This window comes from Aquarana catesbeiana, linkage group LG10 (genome assembly GCF_042186555.1).
Source record: "Aquarana catesbeiana isolate 2022-GZ linkage group LG10, ASM4218655v1, whole genome shotgun sequence".
Classification (NCBI taxonomy): Eukaryota; Metazoa; Chordata; class Amphibia; order Anura; family Ranidae; genus Aquarana; species Aquarana catesbeiana.
In genome coordinates this window covers 235,813,974-235,830,929 of record NC_133333.1, presented here as the reverse complement: position 1 = coordinate 235,830,929, position 16,956 = coordinate 235,813,974, and the positions used below count along the sequence as shown (strand labels likewise).

The 16,956-nt window shown below is 45.6% G+C and overlaps 1 protein-coding gene and 1 long non-coding RNA gene across 2 annotated transcripts in view; one reads left to right on the top strand and one right to left on the bottom strand.

The window, feature by feature from the left end:
- The window catches only part of LOC141111302 (uncharacterized), a 48,687-nt gene that overhangs the window by 4,074 nt on the left and 27,657 nt on the right, over positions 1 to 16,956 (top strand). Inside the window, exon 2 of the long non-coding RNA XR_012236410.1 lies at positions 3,648 to 3,754. This is a non-coding gene — a long non-coding RNA (uncharacterized lncRNA). The remainder of the gene's footprint in view (positions 1 to 3,647; positions 3,755 to 16,956) is intronic.
- Positions 13,152 to 16,956, bottom strand: part of MASP2 (MBL associated serine protease 2) — a 77,497-nt gene continuing 73,692 nt past the window's right edge. Inside the window, exon 11 of the mRNA XM_073603464.1 lies at positions 13,152 to 13,950. Within this exon, the coding sequence (XP_073459565.1) occupies positions 13,184 to 13,950 (767 nt within the window). The 3' untranslated portion in view covers positions 13,152 to 13,183. The remainder of the gene's footprint in view (positions 13,951 to 16,956) is intronic.

The window sequence follows — 16,956 nt, the reverse complement described above, 5'->3', positions numbered from 1 at the left end:
TCCTCTACTCCTCCTCCTACTGACAGGGGCACTACTCCTCTACTCCTCCTCCTACTGATAGGGGCTCTACTCCTCTACTTCTCCTCCTACTGACCACCAACCCTGAGGCCGTATTTATTCTCATTTATTTAAAGTAATAATGAAAATTATGGATCACTATTCCTCCTGGTAACACCAATGATGGGGCAGCACTATTTCTCCCGGGAACAACAGTGATGGGGCACTATTTCACCCAGGAACACCAATGATGGGGCACTATTTCACCCAGGAACACCAATGATGGGGCACTATTGCTCCCGGGAACACCACTGATGGGGCACTATTCCTCCCGGGAACACCAATGATGGGGCACTATTCCTCCCGGGAACACCAATGATGGGGCACTATTCCTCCCGGGAACACCAATGATGGGGCACTATTCCTCCCGGGAACACCAATGATGGGGCACTATTCCTCCCGGGAACACCAATGATGGGGCACTATTCCTCCCGGGAACACCAATGATGGGGCACTATTCCTCCCGGGAACACCAATGATGGGGCACTATTCCTCCCGGGAACACCAATGATGGGGCACTATTCCTCCCGGGAAAACCAATGATGGGGCACTATTCCTCCCGGGAACACCAATGATGGGGCACTATTCCTCCCGGGAACAACAAATGATGGGCCACTATTTCTCCCGGGAACACCAATGATGGGGCACTATTCCTCCCAAAAACACCAATGATGGGGCACTATTCCTCCCAAAAACACCAATGATGGGGCTCTATTCCTCCCGGGAACACACCAATGGGGCACTATCCCCCCTCCCAGGAAAACCAATGATGGGGCACTATTCCTCCCGGGAACACCAATGGGGCACTATCCCCCTCCAGGAAAACCAATGATGGGGCACTATTCCACCCACCCCCCGGAACACCAATGATGGGGCACCTCCCCCCCACCCCAGAAATACTTAGGATCATGGGGCTATTCCTCCCGGGAACAACAGTGATGGGGCAGCACTATTCCTCCCAGGAACACCAATGATGGGGCACTATTCCTCCTGGTAACACCAATGATGGGGCAGCACTATTTCTCCCGGGAACAACAGTGATGGGGCACTATTCCTCCCAGGAACACCAATGACGGGGCACTGTTTCACCCAGGAACACCATTGATGGGGCACTGTTTCACCCAGGAACACCATTGATGGGGCACTGTTTCACCCAGGAACACCAATGATGGGGCACTATTGCTCCCGGGAACACCACTGATGGGGCACTATTCCTCCTGGGAACACCAATGATGGGGCACTATTCCTCCCGGGAACACCAATGATGGGGCACTATTCCTCCCGGGAACACCAATGATGGGGCACTATTCCTCCCGGGAACACCAATGATGGGGCACTATTCCTCCCGGGAACACCAATGATGGGGCACTATTCCTCCCGGGAACACCAATGATGGGCCACTATTCCTCCCAGGAACACCAATGATGGGCCACTATTTCTCCCGGGAACACCAATGATGGGCCACTATTCCTCCCAAAAACACCAATGGGGCACTATTCCTCCCAAAAACACCAATGGGGCACTATCCCCCCTCCCAGGAAAACCAATGATGGGGCACTATTCCTCCCGGGAACACCAATGGGGCACTATCCCCCCCCAGGAAAACCAATGATGGTACACTATTCCACCCACCCCCCGGAACACCAATGATGGGGCACTCCCCCCCAGAAATACATAGGATCATGGGGCACTTGTCAAAGAAATTAATGTACTGTACTGCTACTGACTGAGTATTCTGTATAGCCATTAGCCGCTACCTTATCACTTCACGGTGTGCAGCTCGGCTCTCATGGCTGCTTCTCGCCTCTCTCTGTCTATTCCCTGGAGGCAGCAGTGGGCGGGGCTGAGAATATCAGTGAGGAGCTGACGTCAGCGAGGAGGAGAGGCGCAGACGTGCGGTGCGGAAGTACCAGGTCACATACGGTGGCACCGCCGCCGTGTACACAGGAGGATTCTAACGGACCGGCAGGGAGGAAGGTGCGGACCAACTAATCGATAATGAATATCGTTGACAACGATTTTCATTATTGATTATCATTGATAATATCGATTAATCGTTTCAGCCCCAGTTTTGAGTATAGTAGACCACGTGGGGGTCTGACAGCTTGATCTGCCCTGTTGCCCCGGTGCCCGCCCAGGGGAGACTCTGTGTGTTTGCATGCTCACGTCTAGACAAATAAGTGAGGCCTCTTTTTATCCTGTGTTATCCTTCTGTGTGTCCTGAGTAAGCAAATTCGTGAAACGCGTTGAAGCACGGGGGGGGGCTCACTTTTCCATCGCTACGTAACAATAATTTACAAGAACTGACCATGACGGGCCGAACTCTGTTCAGACGTGAATATATGTTTTTATTTCTGTTTATTCGTGTGTAAAAAATCTTTTTATGTTTTCTATGTATAATAAAATATAGATTTTATTTTACAAAATGGTTGTGGTCCAATTTGCCTTTAAAGTTCGATATTTTGTTTTCTGAAAAGCCTGTCTTCTCCTAAGATTTTTTTTTTTTTTTTATTTGACTTTAGATCCGCTTTAGAGCCCTTTCACACTGGGGCGGTTTTCAGGCATTTTAACGCTAGAAATAGCCTCTGCTAAGCGCCTGCAATCCGCCTCCCATTCATTTCAGAGTGACTTTTCACACTGGGGCGGTGCGCTTGCGGGATGTTAGGAAAAGTCCTACAAGCAGCATCTTTGGGGTGGGTTGGGATCGCTGTATACATCGCTCCCAAAACGCCCCGCCCATTAAAATGAATAAGCAGTGCTTTCAAAGCGCCTGAAAAGTGATTCGGAAGCACCGCAACACGGGCACTTTTAACCCCTTCTTCGGCCGCTAGCGGGGGTTCAAAGCCCCCCCGCTAGCGGGCGAAAAGCGATGCTTAAACAGAGGTAAAGTGCTGCTAAAACGAGCGGCGCTTTACCGCTAACGATAGGTGGCCTCGGTGTGAAAGGGGTCCTAAATAGCTTCTCTCAACCTCCTGCCACTTTGAGCAGCTTAGTATGTAACAACTCAATAACTACTTCAGCTCCGGAAGATTTACCCCCTTCATGACCAGGCCATTTTTTGCAATACTGCACTGCGTCGCTTTAACTGACAATTGCGTGGTCGTGCGACGTTGTACCCAAACAAAATTGACGTCCTTTTTTCCCCACAAATAGAGCTTTCTTTTGATGGTATTTGATCACCTCTGTGTTTTTTTTTTTTTTTTGCGCTATAAACAAAAAAAAGGCCGAAATTTTGAAAAAAAAAACAATATTTTTTACGTTTCTGCTATAGGGGCCAGTACGCACCATATAAACACAGTCCAGATGCGTTCCACATGCTTTTGTGCATGCGCATTTTTGATGTGTTCCAGTGCATTTTTTCCCCCCTCTTTTTTTCTTAACCTTAAATAAGGACATGTGTATTCCAGTGCGTTTTTGGTGCGTTTAGGCACGTTCTAGTGCGTTTTTGATGCATTTTACAGCGTTCCAGTGCAGGAAAAATGCAGCATGTTCTACTTTTTTTTTTTTTTTTTTACTGGAAGTGGAACGCATTGGTGTGAACGATGTCATTGAAAACCAGATAACCTCATTTCCGTTCATTTTTGATGCAGAAAAAAAACGCACTGGACTGCATATGGCGTGAACTGGCCCTAAGACAGTTCGGAAGGCGAAAGGGGTCCAACCCGGTACTAGCAAGGTGTACCTAATAAAGTGGCCGGTAAGTGTATTTCTTCAGGATAAAGAAATATGTCTATTTTTATTCCACCTTTAAGTAATCAACATTTTTTGAGACTTTTAAGAAGTGTGTTATTATTGATTATAATAAAAGTATTCAGTTAAAATAAAAAATGCAGCATGTTCTACTTTTTTTTTTTTTTTCTCTGGAACGCACTGGAGCGGCAAGCACTGGTGTAAACTATGACATTGAAAACCATACAACCTACTTTCCATGCGTTTTTGATGCAGAAAAAAAAAAAATCGCACTGGACTGCATGTGGTGTGAACTGGCCCTTAAACATATCCAATAAAAAAAATGTAAAAAAATCTAATTTCTTCATACATTTAGGCCAATATATATATTTTTCTATATATTTTTGGTAAAAAAAAAAAAAAATCCCAATAAGCGTATATTGATTTGGTTTGCACAAAATTTATAGCGTCTACAAACTATGGGATAATTTTATTCATTTTTTTTTTTTTTTTTACTAGTAATGGCAGTGAGTGACATAGCGCAACTGCGACATTGTGGCGGACAAACCGGACACCTAACTGACTCTTTTGACACTTTTTTAGGGGAACCAGTTACATTAAAGCGGGATTCCGGCCAGGAATTTATTTATTTTTTTTAAAGTCAGCAGCTTCAAACACTGTAGCTGCTGACTTTAAATAAGTAGACTTACCTTTCCTGTGTGCCCGCGATGTCGGCCGCCCGAGGTCGACCCGTCCCTCCGCTCTCTGGTCCCGGCACCGCCATCGCCATCCTAACTAAGGGAAACAGGCAGTGGAGCCTTGCGGCTTCACTGCCAGTTTCCTACTGCGCATGCGCGAGCGGCGCGGCGCTCTGTGAATGGCCCCGTGGTTTTCTGGGAACACACAGAGTTCCCAGAAGACAACGGGGCCGCTCACCGAGGAGCAGGACACGCCGAGGAATAGGAAGAGGCAGATTACGAAGACTGCCTAGCAACAAGGGTTCAGGTAAGTTTAAAAAAATTTCTTTTTTTTTTCAAATGTTTTTTTTTTATTTATTTTTTTACGATTTTTTTCATGCTATTTTTTATTTTAGGGTGGCCTTCCACTTTAAGACAGTGATCCGTGCTAAAAAATCTGCACTAATGACGCTGGTAGGGAAGGGGATCAAAGGGTTAAATGTGTTCCTACGGAGTGCTTACTAACTGCGGGGGAGGTGCTTGTAATGGGAGAAGACAGAGATCCGTGTTCCTGCTTAGCAGAAACACAGGATCAGTACCTTCCCTTCTCGCAGAACGGCGATCTGCCTTGTTTACATCAGCAGACCACAGTTCTGCTTCTGTCGGGAACGATCGGCGGGTCCCGGTGGACAACGAGTCCGCCGGACCCACTGATTGGCTCCCGCTGTGTCCAGTCGCAGCGGGTTGCTAGCAGCATGCGTGCGCGCCCTAGTACCCAAAGTGCAGAATCACGTACAGGTGAGCCGTCCTATATATACAGTAATGAGCAGGGCCCTCTGATTCCTCTTGTAATTGTAATGTAACTGTAATGTCTGCCTTCATTTTGTTAAGTGCCACCCAAACTGTTGGCGCTCTATAAATCCTGTATAATAATAATATACGGTCGGCAACAGATTTACCGGCAGGATCACCAGATGAAAATAAAGGAAAAAAACAAATGCAGCCACCACATTAAAAATGGAATCAAACCCAATAACTCTAAAGATTGTTTCACTAAGCACATCATAGAGGTGCACCGAATGGAAATTTTGGTGCCGAAACCAAAAATTTCTGGACACACTTGGCTGAAAAACGAAAATGACAGTTTTAAAAAAAAAATGTGTATTTTTATATATAATTGTATTTTATTTGACTTTTTAATTAATATCATCAATTTAAATAAATATGAATTTATCGGCCATTATCAGCACCTTTGGCGCAAGAAAAGCTCAAGCAAAATGCATCTCTTTAAATTCTATGTATGTCTTCACACTGGTCTGTAAGGCTTCCATTGAGATGATAAAAATCCTGCTTGCTACATTTTTGGTCAATTAAAAAAAAAAAAACACAAAAAAACGCATCTCCCCGTTCAAATGCATTGAAAATGCAGCGAGAGCGCATCATTAACTCACCCGTGTTATGTTTTTGATGCGGTTTTTGAGTCACATGACCTATGAAAAACACCTCATAAGCACAGTAAAATTGCAGGAAAATCGCAGCGAATTTGCGGGAGAATCGCAGCGAATATGCGGGAAAATTGCCGCAAATTCGTGGTAAAATCAAGGCAAAATTGCAGTGAATTCACAGTAAAATGGTGTGCGTTTTTGGTGTCATTATTGGCACCCTTTTCTCTTACCGGCCAAATGGCGATAACACCAGTTTTGGCCAAAATGTTTCGCACAAAAAAAAACGCACCTCCCAGTTCAAATGCATTGAAAATGCAGCAAGAACGCATTACCTGTGTTACGGTTTTGATGCAGTTTTTGAGTCGCATAACCTATGAAAAACACCTCATAAGCACAGTAAAATTGCAGGAAAATCGCAGCGAATTTGCGGGAGAATCGCAGCGAATATGCGGGAAAATCGCCGCAAATTCATGGTAAAATCAAGCCAAAATTGCAGTGAATTCACGGTAAAATGGTGTGCGTTTTCAGTGCCATTATCGGCACCTTTTTTCTCTTATCGGCCAAATGGCGATAATACCAGTTTTGGCCAAAATGTTTACAAAACAAAAAAAACGCATGTCCCAGTTCAAATGCATTGAAAATGCAGCAAGAACGCATCACCTGTGTTACGTTTTTGATGCATTTTTTTTGAGTCGCATGACCTATGAAAAACACCTCATAAGCACAGTAAAATTGCGGCTAAATCACAGCAAATGCGTGGTAAAATCAAGACAAAATCGCAGTGAATTCACAGTAAAATCGCATGCATTTTCGGTGTCAATATCGGCGCCTTTTTCTTTTATCGGTCAAATGTCGATAACACGGCACCCAAAATTTCGGTGCATCTCTATTTATGATGATTTGGGTTAGCCGGCAAGTTTATCAGGTGAGACAAGGTGCTGTGGTGCCCTCCAGTGGTGAAATATGTGTATGAAATAAACACAACCTCAAAGAAGGGGTTAAAAGCGCCTAGTGACAGTAAGAGGCATGTAAGAGGTACTCTTTATGGAGGGATCTGGGATCTATAAGACCCCAAGCCCCTCATCTGCATTTGAAAGTATTCAAAAGTCAAGATCTGCATTTTTGAATACTTTCTATTTTTTTTTAAACTGGCACCTTTTAGGATGAGAGTAATCTGGAAGTGGTGTGATGACCCCTTTTGCCTTCCGAACTGCACACCACATGCAGCCCAGTGCGTTTTTTTTTCTGCATCATAAATAATAAATAAATATGGTTTACAATGGCATAGGTCACACCAGTGCATTCCAGTTCCCTAAAAAAAAGTAGAACACGCCGCATTTTTCCTGCCCCTGACTGTACTGGGATGCTGTAAAATGCATCAAAAACATATTTTTGATTTAAAAAAAAAAAAATCGCAAAAAGCGTATATTGATTGGTTTGCACAAAGTTTTGGCGGTAGGTTTATGACATTTTTATTTCTTTTTTTACTGGTAATGGTGGTAATCAGCGATTTTTAGCAGGACTGCAATATTGCAGTGGACAGATCAGCGATCAGTGCTATAAAAATGCACTGATTATTGTATAAATGTCACTGGCAGGGAAGGGGTTAACACTAGGGGGGGTGGTCAAGGGGTTAAATGTGTCCTAGGGAGGTGTTTCTAACTGTGGGGGGAGGGGACTGACTGGGAGTACAGAGAGATCGCTGTACCTGATCACTAGGAACAGACAATAACTCTGTACACCCCTCACAGAACGGGGATCTGTCTGTTTACATTGACAGATCCCTATTCTGGCTCTCTGTGGAGCGATCGCGGATGGCCGGCAGACATCGCGGCCACGTGCATCAGCTCCAGGCACCACGCCGGGTGCGCACGCGCCCGCTGTATCTATTGCACGAAGCGACGTACACCTACGGCGATTCGTGCAATAGAGCCGACCTGCTGCAGTATAACTATGGCTGCTGGTGGTTAAAGAGAAGGTCCAGCCTTCAGGAAAAAATTAAATGTCAGCAGCTATCCAGTTTTATCCAGTCCACAGCAACTGTTAATAAAAATACCTCATCTGGCTGGCAGCGGAGACAGGGCTGGTGCAAGGATTTTTGACACCCTAGACGAAACCTCATTTTGCCACCCCCCCGGCTCCACCCCTGACTCCACCCACTTTGCCCTGCCCATGTATACCCCACCTTTTTAATGAAGCGCCCATCAAATGCAGCCTCCCCAGCGCCCATCAAATGCAGCCTCCCCAGCGCCCATCAAATGCAGCCTCCCCAGCGCCCATCAAATGCAGCCTCCCCAGCGCCCATCAAATGCAGCCTCCCCAGCGCCCATCAATGCAGCCTCCCCAGCGCCCATCAATGCAGCCTCCCCAGCGCCCATCAAATGCAGCCTCCCCAGCGCCCATCAAATGCAGCCTCCCCAGCGCCCATCAATGCAGCCTCCCCAGCGCCCATCAAATGCAGCCTCCCCAGCGCCCATCAATGCAGCCTCCCCAGCGCCCATCAATGCAGCCTCCCCAGCGCCCATCAATGCAGCCTCCCCAGCGCCCATCAAATGCAGCCTCCCCAGCGCCCATCAAATGCAGCCTCCCCAGCGCCCATCAAATGCAGCCTACCAGTGCCCATCAATGAAGGTTTGCTTGCTTCCATTCATTCGGGAGTCGGGACAGAGACACAGTCCTCCGCCGCCGCGCCTCTGACACTATGTGTGAACGAAGCGGCGGCTGCATGCTGATGCTGAGACTTAGTTGCTTGCTGCAGAGAGAAGAGAGTAGGAACACCAGTGGTCGGGCACCCTAGGCAGCAGTGCGCCCAAGGCGGCTGCCTAGTTTGCCCAGTGGTAGCACCGGCCCTGAGCGGAGATGATGGTCAGTGTATAGTTATATGGAGACCAGCGCATCCACTGGCACCCAGCCAAGATTCTCCCCTCAGCACAGATTCTCCCCTCCGTCATGGTTGGCTGCTATAGGGCCGCTGGCATCTTAGCAATCAATGATGTGATTGGCCTGCCGGTTTTTACTGGAGGGCTGAGTTTCCTCTTTTCAGACCCGCTCCACCTCCTGCTTTAGCCCTGCTGCTTTGCCATCTGAGACTCTGCTGGGTGCTCCTGGATGCCAGGGGTTGGGAGACTGCTGGACGCTCCTGGATGCAAGGTGGGAGACTCTGTTAGGCACTTCTGAATGCAGGTAGGGGGCTTTGCTGGGTACTCCTGGATGTAAGTATTAGGGGGGGGATTTAAGGTGGACTTTTTTAACAAGCTGATCACGGATCATTTTTTTGGACCTGGGAACATTTGTAAAATATACAATATGGCCATCATACTGAGATCAGCTATCAATGCATCCAATCCAGATAGAACTCTAGAGGGATCCTTTGGTAAGTCACTTAAACTGACTCTGGAACAAGTCAATGCTTAGGTGCTTGCTGCAGTCAATGCCTAGAACACTTCTTTGACCTGTAAAATAGATGAGGTGAAAGTGGATATTGGCTTCTGAGACAGGACATGAAGAATATGCGTGAGAGAATATCTGAAATGGCAATTAGTTAGGATTTCATCCCTTGAAGCATTGGTGGCTGGTGTTTTATTTTTTTTGGGGGGGGGGGGGGGGAGGCGGCAAACAACCCCCCCCCCCCCCCCGGTCTGCATTTACCCTATCCAGGTCGTGGGCAGCTTCCCCAGCTTCTCACTACATCTGTAAGTGCTTTTTTGGGCTTTTTGGCATCAAGCGGCTGATTTCCAGATTTGTTAGGCTGCCCCCTTGTCTTCTGTTAGACATTCTACCTGGTGGATGTTGCAGCCTTATCTGATACCAGTCCTTTAGGAACTCTTTGGGATTTTCTTAGTTGGACGACTTTTCGATGTCCCAAAGGTATAAGTCTTCCTGTTTCCCCGCAGTAGACAAGAAAGACAATAGACAAGAAAGAAAACAGGATTTTTGTACTCACTGTAAAATCCTTTTGCAGGACACAGGTTTCCACCCCTGCTTACTTATAAGCACACTCTTGGTACTTTTTTTTGCTAAAAAATAAAAGCTGGTAGTGGGAAAGATTATCTTAAGCTATCCTACAGTTTTGGTTGTAAGTGCCCAATCCTGTAAAAAGCAGTATCACACAAAGGTTAAAGTATAACTACAGGAAAAACTTTTTTTTTTGGATGGGGATTAGAACAACTGTTGGGTTTTGATTGCTGTCTCTGCCCCTTTAGGGAGACTGACCCTCTCTATTTGTCATGTTTACCAGTATCGCTGAAAGTGAAAGAAAATCCAAAATCTTGGGTTGCCCCCCGGAACAATAATAATAGAGGGGAAATCTTCCAATGGGCACCCTAGTTCTGGTGACAATCAGGCATTTCGTCACATTGGAGGGATTTACTCTCACTTCCTCTTTTGGCTATGGGACAGGAAATCAAGGGAAATCTCCCCAATGGGACACAGATGGCAACTAAAACTGACGGAGGTATGACCCTTCCTTAGCTCTATACAAAATGGAATACTATTTGCCTGGCTGTAGTGCTCATATTTTGCTCCAATATTTTCTAAGGCACTGACCTTGAATTATAACGTAGAATAGAGACAAAGAATGCTGACTTTTCTGTGACTTACAATACCTCCATGCTTGCTCTGGGTTTCTTGACTTAGAAGTATTGAAGCCAGACGCAACCACACAGCTAAGGCTACTTTCACACTGAAGCGTTGCGGGCGCTGGCGGTAAAGCGGCGCTATATTTAGCAGCGATTTACCGTCGTTTTAGCGGCGATATTCGGTCGCTAGCTAGCGCCGAAAAAGGGTTAAAACCGCCCACAAAGCGCTGCTGCAGCGTCACTTTGCGGGCGATATTCGGCCGCTAGCGGGGCAGTTTTAACCCCCGCTAGCGGCCGAAAAAGGGTTAAAACCGCCCGCAAAGCGCCGCTGCAGGCGGGTTTGGAGCGCTGCCCCATTGTTTTCAATGGGAAGGGGCGCTTTAGGATACACAGCTCCTATAGCGCTCCAAAGATGCGGCTTGCAAGACTTTTTAGACCGCCCTGCAAGCGAACTGCTCCAGTGAGAAAGCCCTCAGGGCTTTCACATTGGATTGCATTGAGCGGCTCTTTCAGGGCGCTTTGCAGGCGCTGTTTTTAGCACTTTAGCGCCTGCAAAGCGCCTCAGTGTGAAAGGGGCCTTATATTTCCAGAAAAAATACCAACAATTGCAGACCATATCTTTCTGTAAACCCACACGCAAATATGCAGCCTCTCGGCTGGTGGGCCTTGGCGCCAAGCGGCCACATATCTGCGTGAATTAGTGTGAATATAGCTGTGCTGAGAGTGTGCGTCCTGCACAGTTACCGGCGCTTAACAGAAAACTGCCGATCGATACTTGCAATCAATCGGGAGCTTTCTGATCATGTGACAGCCAATCACGGCGGTCACATGATCATAAACCCAATAGCCAGGAGGCACCGGCTAAGATTCTTTAAGATATTGGGATCACAGGAAAGCTGGGAGTACACTAGTAGATTTTTGAATGAAAATTCTCATTACATTTGAAGCATTGATGAATGTCGTTCAAAATTACTTCAAAATGTTGTTTGCTTTTAGCATTCGATTTCAGGAATGAATGTACTTTCCCAAATGAAAACCACATACACTGTTAGAAAAACGTTCATTCGAAAAAAAAAAAAAAATTTCATTCTGCACCTTCTCGTCACTGCGGTTGAAAACTGACATCAGTTTGACCTGTTAACAATTAGAAAATCGAAAGAACAGTCTTAAAATGAAAAGTTTAGACCCCAAATTCTACTATTGTATACCCAGGGTATCCTTTTCCCCACCTTTATGTTGTTTGTTTTGTGCTGTCACTTCATGTATTTTTTTTTTTTGGGTTGTCGGGTTTATACACTGTTTCACATTTGATCAGTAGGGTGTAGGTCCTCGGGCCTGCCCTGAAAGTCTTGGGAGGAGGTGGACACGGCCTTCTGGCTTGGTTTGCCCTCTCTCATGGGGTCTCCCTTCGGGGGGAGCCCCACCTAGTACTTGGGGTGGTCTGTTTCGGCAGACCTCCCAGAGAACGGGGTCTCTCTGGCTTCGGCCAGATGGACCATGTGAAAGTACCAGAGTCCCCGTCTGGAGCCTAACGCCCCAGGGAATCAGGGCAAGCTCCTTCTATTTTGGAGGACCATATGTACACCCTATGTGCACTTTTTGTGTTCACTTTTTGGTGCGCACTTTTGACTGACAGCAGCGGGAGCCTTTTGGCTCCCACTGCTGCTTGTGTGTCCTATGAGAAAAGAAAGAAAAAGGGAAGAGAAGAGCTGCAGCCAGGCACAGTGCTGGATGGATAGACGAGGCGTTTAGAGAGGACGAAGGGAACAAAAAGCAGTGGGGTGTTTAAAGAGGAGGCCCCGCCTCCCCTCGAAAAATTAAAAGTCAGCAGCTACAAATACTGTAGCTGCTGACTTTTAATATATGGACACTTACCTGTCCAGGGAATCCCACCATGTCGGCCGCTGCCATTTCTGTTAAAGGAACCCAGCAGTGAAGCCTTTCAGCTTCATAGCCGGTTCCCTACTGCTCATGTGCAAAGTGCGCTGCGCTTTCTAATTGGTGTGGAGGCAGGAGGAGGGGGGCCGAACTTCCGAGAGACGGAAGTTGCGAACGGTACCTGTCAAAAACAGGTACCTATCCCCCCCCCCCGCTGAAAGATGGCAAATGTGGCACCGGAGGGGGGGGGGAGACAGATAAGCGGAAGTTCCACTTTTGAGTGGAACTCCGCTTTAAACTTTCTACAGGACATGCATTAAAGTACAACACACCTTGCTTTTAGACTCACTTGAAGAATATGTTTACACTAGTTTTTCCTAAAGAGTATGTAAGCCATAATCATTAATGTCATTTAATTTGTTATATCTGTTCAATAAGTTCAAAACAGTCTGTTGATCATGGTAGATATCCAGAGCTGTCCTGTGTTCTATACAGTGTTGTTATTCCTGCCCAGTTCACTTTTGTGAACTGCAGAACACCAGCTCCCATGTTATGAAGGAGGGGGAGAGTGTTGTTCTGTAGTCCTAAAAACACTTCCTGTCCTAGGGAGACAATACTTTTCCTCAGTTAGTACATTACAGTAAGCATACCTCCCAACTTTTTGAGGAGTAGAGAGGAGAGACGCTGACTGACGTACAGCAGCTCTCCTCTTGGAGATCTGTGAAAACCGAGCCATCGGCGATGTTCGGTGGCTCGGTTCTCAGTGCAGAGACGCCGGGGGACAGATACATCATCGGTCTGATGCTGCATCCACATGAATCAAAAGAAAAAAAGGAAAAACCCCATACTTCTCCTTTAAGTACTTTATTAAGAATGATCTTTATTTGTTCTGGACGGTATTGTGTATCCAGTCAAGGTAGTTGCTTACTTTTGTATACACTCCATATTCACCTTTAGCCCCACAGGTCGCCCCCCAGGACACAATCCCACCAATGAAATAGCTTTTGCTTTTTTCATCGAAGAAAACCAATGAACCTCCACTGTCACCCTGGCAAGAATCCTTTCCCCCATCTTCGTGACCGGCACAGATCATGTTTTCGGTGACCTTGGCTTTGATTGGCTTTCCACTATAGGCATTCTTACATTTCTCATGGTTGATTACTTCCACATGGACAAAGCGCAGATGTCTTGAATGTGGATTCCTTCCTGTGTCACCCCAGCCAGACACTTCCCCGATGTGAAGATCATTTTCCAAGTCGCTGATCCGGTACCGTTCCCCTGTGGCCGGAAGGCAGATACCGAGGATGTTGTCATTAATTGGCACTTTGTCTTTGAGTTTAATCAGAGCAATGTCGTGGTTGAATGTCTCATCATTTCTGTAACTGGGGTGAATATAGATGGCTTCTGGTTCAGCCTTATAGAAGTTTGTGTCATTCCTACTGATGAACCCCATTTGCATTTTAAGATCGGGTAGGTCGATGTCTTGTACGACATGGGCAGCGGTTATAATCCACTTATCATAGAGCAGGGCTCCGCCTCCTACCAAATTGTTGCCTTTTATGAATACTTGCCATGGGAACTGTCCCAGCTTGGCCCTTGAACCTCCGATTATACGTTGTATGGCTTGTGTGGCCCTTTTTCCACAATCTAAGGGAAAGAACAAGAATTGCTAGAAACAGATGGAGGACTCGCACACACCAGTGATTTCTAATTTGTTTAGCACAGCATTTACATTTTGAAACTATAATTTGAAATAGAAAAATGATTGCGGAATGTGTAGGTGAATGTGAATAGGCACAGTATTACCTCTAAACACAGGGGAAATTGTCATTTGATAAATACCATACAGTATGGCGGAGCCCTAATGCCGCGTACACACGACCGGACTCTGACGTTCTTTCCAACGGAGTTCCGCTGAAACGGACTTGCCTACACACGATCACACCAAAGTTCGTCCGTTTAGAACGCAATGACGTACAACGCGACTAGAAAAAGGAAGTTCAATAGCCAGTAGCCAATAGCTGCCCTTGCGTCGTTTTTGGTCTGTCGGACTAGCATACAGACGAACGGTTTTCCCGATAGAAATTGAGCCTGTCGGAAAGATTTGAAACATGTTCTATTTCTAGGTCCGTCAGAATTTTAGAAATATAAAGTCTGATGAAGCCCACACACGATCGGAATGTCCGACGGAATGATTCTGCCTTTTCTGCTGGAAAGTCCGGTCGTGTGTACGTGGCATTAGTTTTATATATATATATATATATATATATATATATATATATATATATATATATATATATATATATATAAATGATTAGGAGTTGATCAGATATAATTACGTAATTATACGTAATTACGTATAAATAATAATTAAGTAAATTAGAGAGTCTTTAAAGCTAAATTTAACACAAACTCCTGAATACACCGATCAAAACCTATTTATGGGAGCTGTTTTATCTGCCAAAGGATTTGTATTTCTTCCATCCAGTGCTTAGATTTACATAGCTCTGCCACAGAACACAACATGCAGGACAAATCATTGATCTCTGCTGCCATTGGGAAATACACATGGGGCTTGTACCTATAACAATAGCAAAAAGAAAGGAATGTATGGATCTTGTGCAATAAAATACTGTTCATTCACTGAAGTTAAAACAAAGTCAAAGTGGCAACTCTGACTTTTTCAAAATGTCTGCAACCATACCAGGCCAGAAGAAGAGAGCGCTTTTACAGTACTGTGTGCTTTTGTTTTATTTGGGGTCTTCTTCTTCCCCAGCCTGTGACTGGGAAGTAGCTCCGCTCTCTCCTCCCTGCTCCTTGAACTGCATTGAAATGCCTGGCTACTTGTGCTGATTCTCCTTCCCCTAACCTGGGCTCTGCTGTACATGGACTGATACCAACTCAGATACTTGCACTGCTTGCATTTAAATAACTACACATCTTCATTTGTTGGTTTCTTTTATATCTCCAGGTCGGCACATTCCTCAAAGAATTTTTTAAGTTTCTTAATAAACGGTTAGTAGTATAGATTGGGAGTCCTCAGCCTGCTAGAGGGATGATTTTCCATGATTTTTTTATGGTTTTAAAAGCATTTCAAATTTGTTAAGTATAAAGATGGCGTGGTTGCGGTCATACATCCGTGCGCTCCTTGAGGACTTCGTATGACGAAGCGCGTAGGGCGGGGCCAGAACGCTGACGTCACCATGCACACCGACGCTCGTGGCTCAGAGCTCTGGCCTGAGGTGATTTGGCTTCACGATTAGGCTGTATGTGCTAGTGTCGGTGGAGACGTCTTTAAATGTGAGTGGTTCAAATGTTTTAAAGTAAAGGCATGTTTTAGATGATTTTACACTATGGAAGCTTCCTCTTTTTTTATCTTCCTTCTTCACGTGATTGTAGAGTATATGAGAGTGACTGCTGATAATTGCTTTTTGGAGTGGCGTCAGGAGCTGCAGAGTTGACCTTTAATGGTGGAATGCGCAGTAGCTGGTTTATAATTCAACCAGCATTTAGCTCTCGTGAGTTCACCTAGTGATAACGGTGAGGATTGCACTGGGGGTTTGACGCACATCGGAAAGGATTTTTTTGTAGAATTCAATCACATTTAAGACTACACCGTCAATGGTCTACGGGTCTTTTTTTCTTGCATGAAATATATGGACTTTGTTTTTTTGCACATAATTCTTTGGCACATGCATTTTTGCACATTTATGTGAACATAATCAATTGCACAAGTACATTGCACTAGCACTTTATTTTACGCAATATTGGTAGCATTTTTTGAATATTTATTGGACTCATAATTGAGTGTTTGTGACAATGGGTAAGGTGTTAGCACATCATGTGAGGTTCATGCGGATTAGTACTGTCCATTTTTTAATGCTATTTCTTTTATCTATAAACGCCCCCCCCCCCCCCCCAAAGTCTGAAGTACAGTAAACTGGCCCTTTGTTTAGAAAGTTTGGAGACCCCTGGTATATTCAGTAAATTCCAGTTTATGTCTCTCAGATATTGTTGGTCATACGCGACATGTTCTAACAGCTGCATTAACATTAGGGGGCAATTTATTAACAGTTGTGTTTTTACCTCTCTGCAAACCACAGGTCATCATTGCAGGTATTGCACATTGCACAAGCAAACTAAAGTATCATCTTAACAGGTCAAGGGGAGAGAGAGCTTACAGTAGTTCTGCCCTTAAAGGATTTGTAAAGGCAGAAGGTTTTTTATCTTAATGCATTCTATACATTAAGGTAAAAAGCCTTCTGTGTGTAGCAGCCCCCCTCAGCCCCCCTAATACTTACCTGAGCCCCATCTCTATCCAGCAATGTCCACGAGTCCCTTGGCTGTCCAGGACTGTACTCCTGATTGGCTGAGACACAGCAGCGGCACCATTGGCTCCCGCGGCTGTCAATCAAAGTCAGTTAGCCAGGAGAGAGAGGGGATGGGGCCAAACAGCAGCTTTGTGTCTGAATAGGGAGCTGTAGCTTAGCTCAGGTGCCCCCATAGCAAGCTGCCTGCTGTGGGAGCACTCAACAGGAGTGAGGGGCGAGGAGCAGTGAAGAGGGACCCGAGAAGAGGAGGATCCAGGCTGCCCTATGCAAAACCTACTGCACAGAGGAGATATGCATAACATGTTTGTTATTTATTTATATT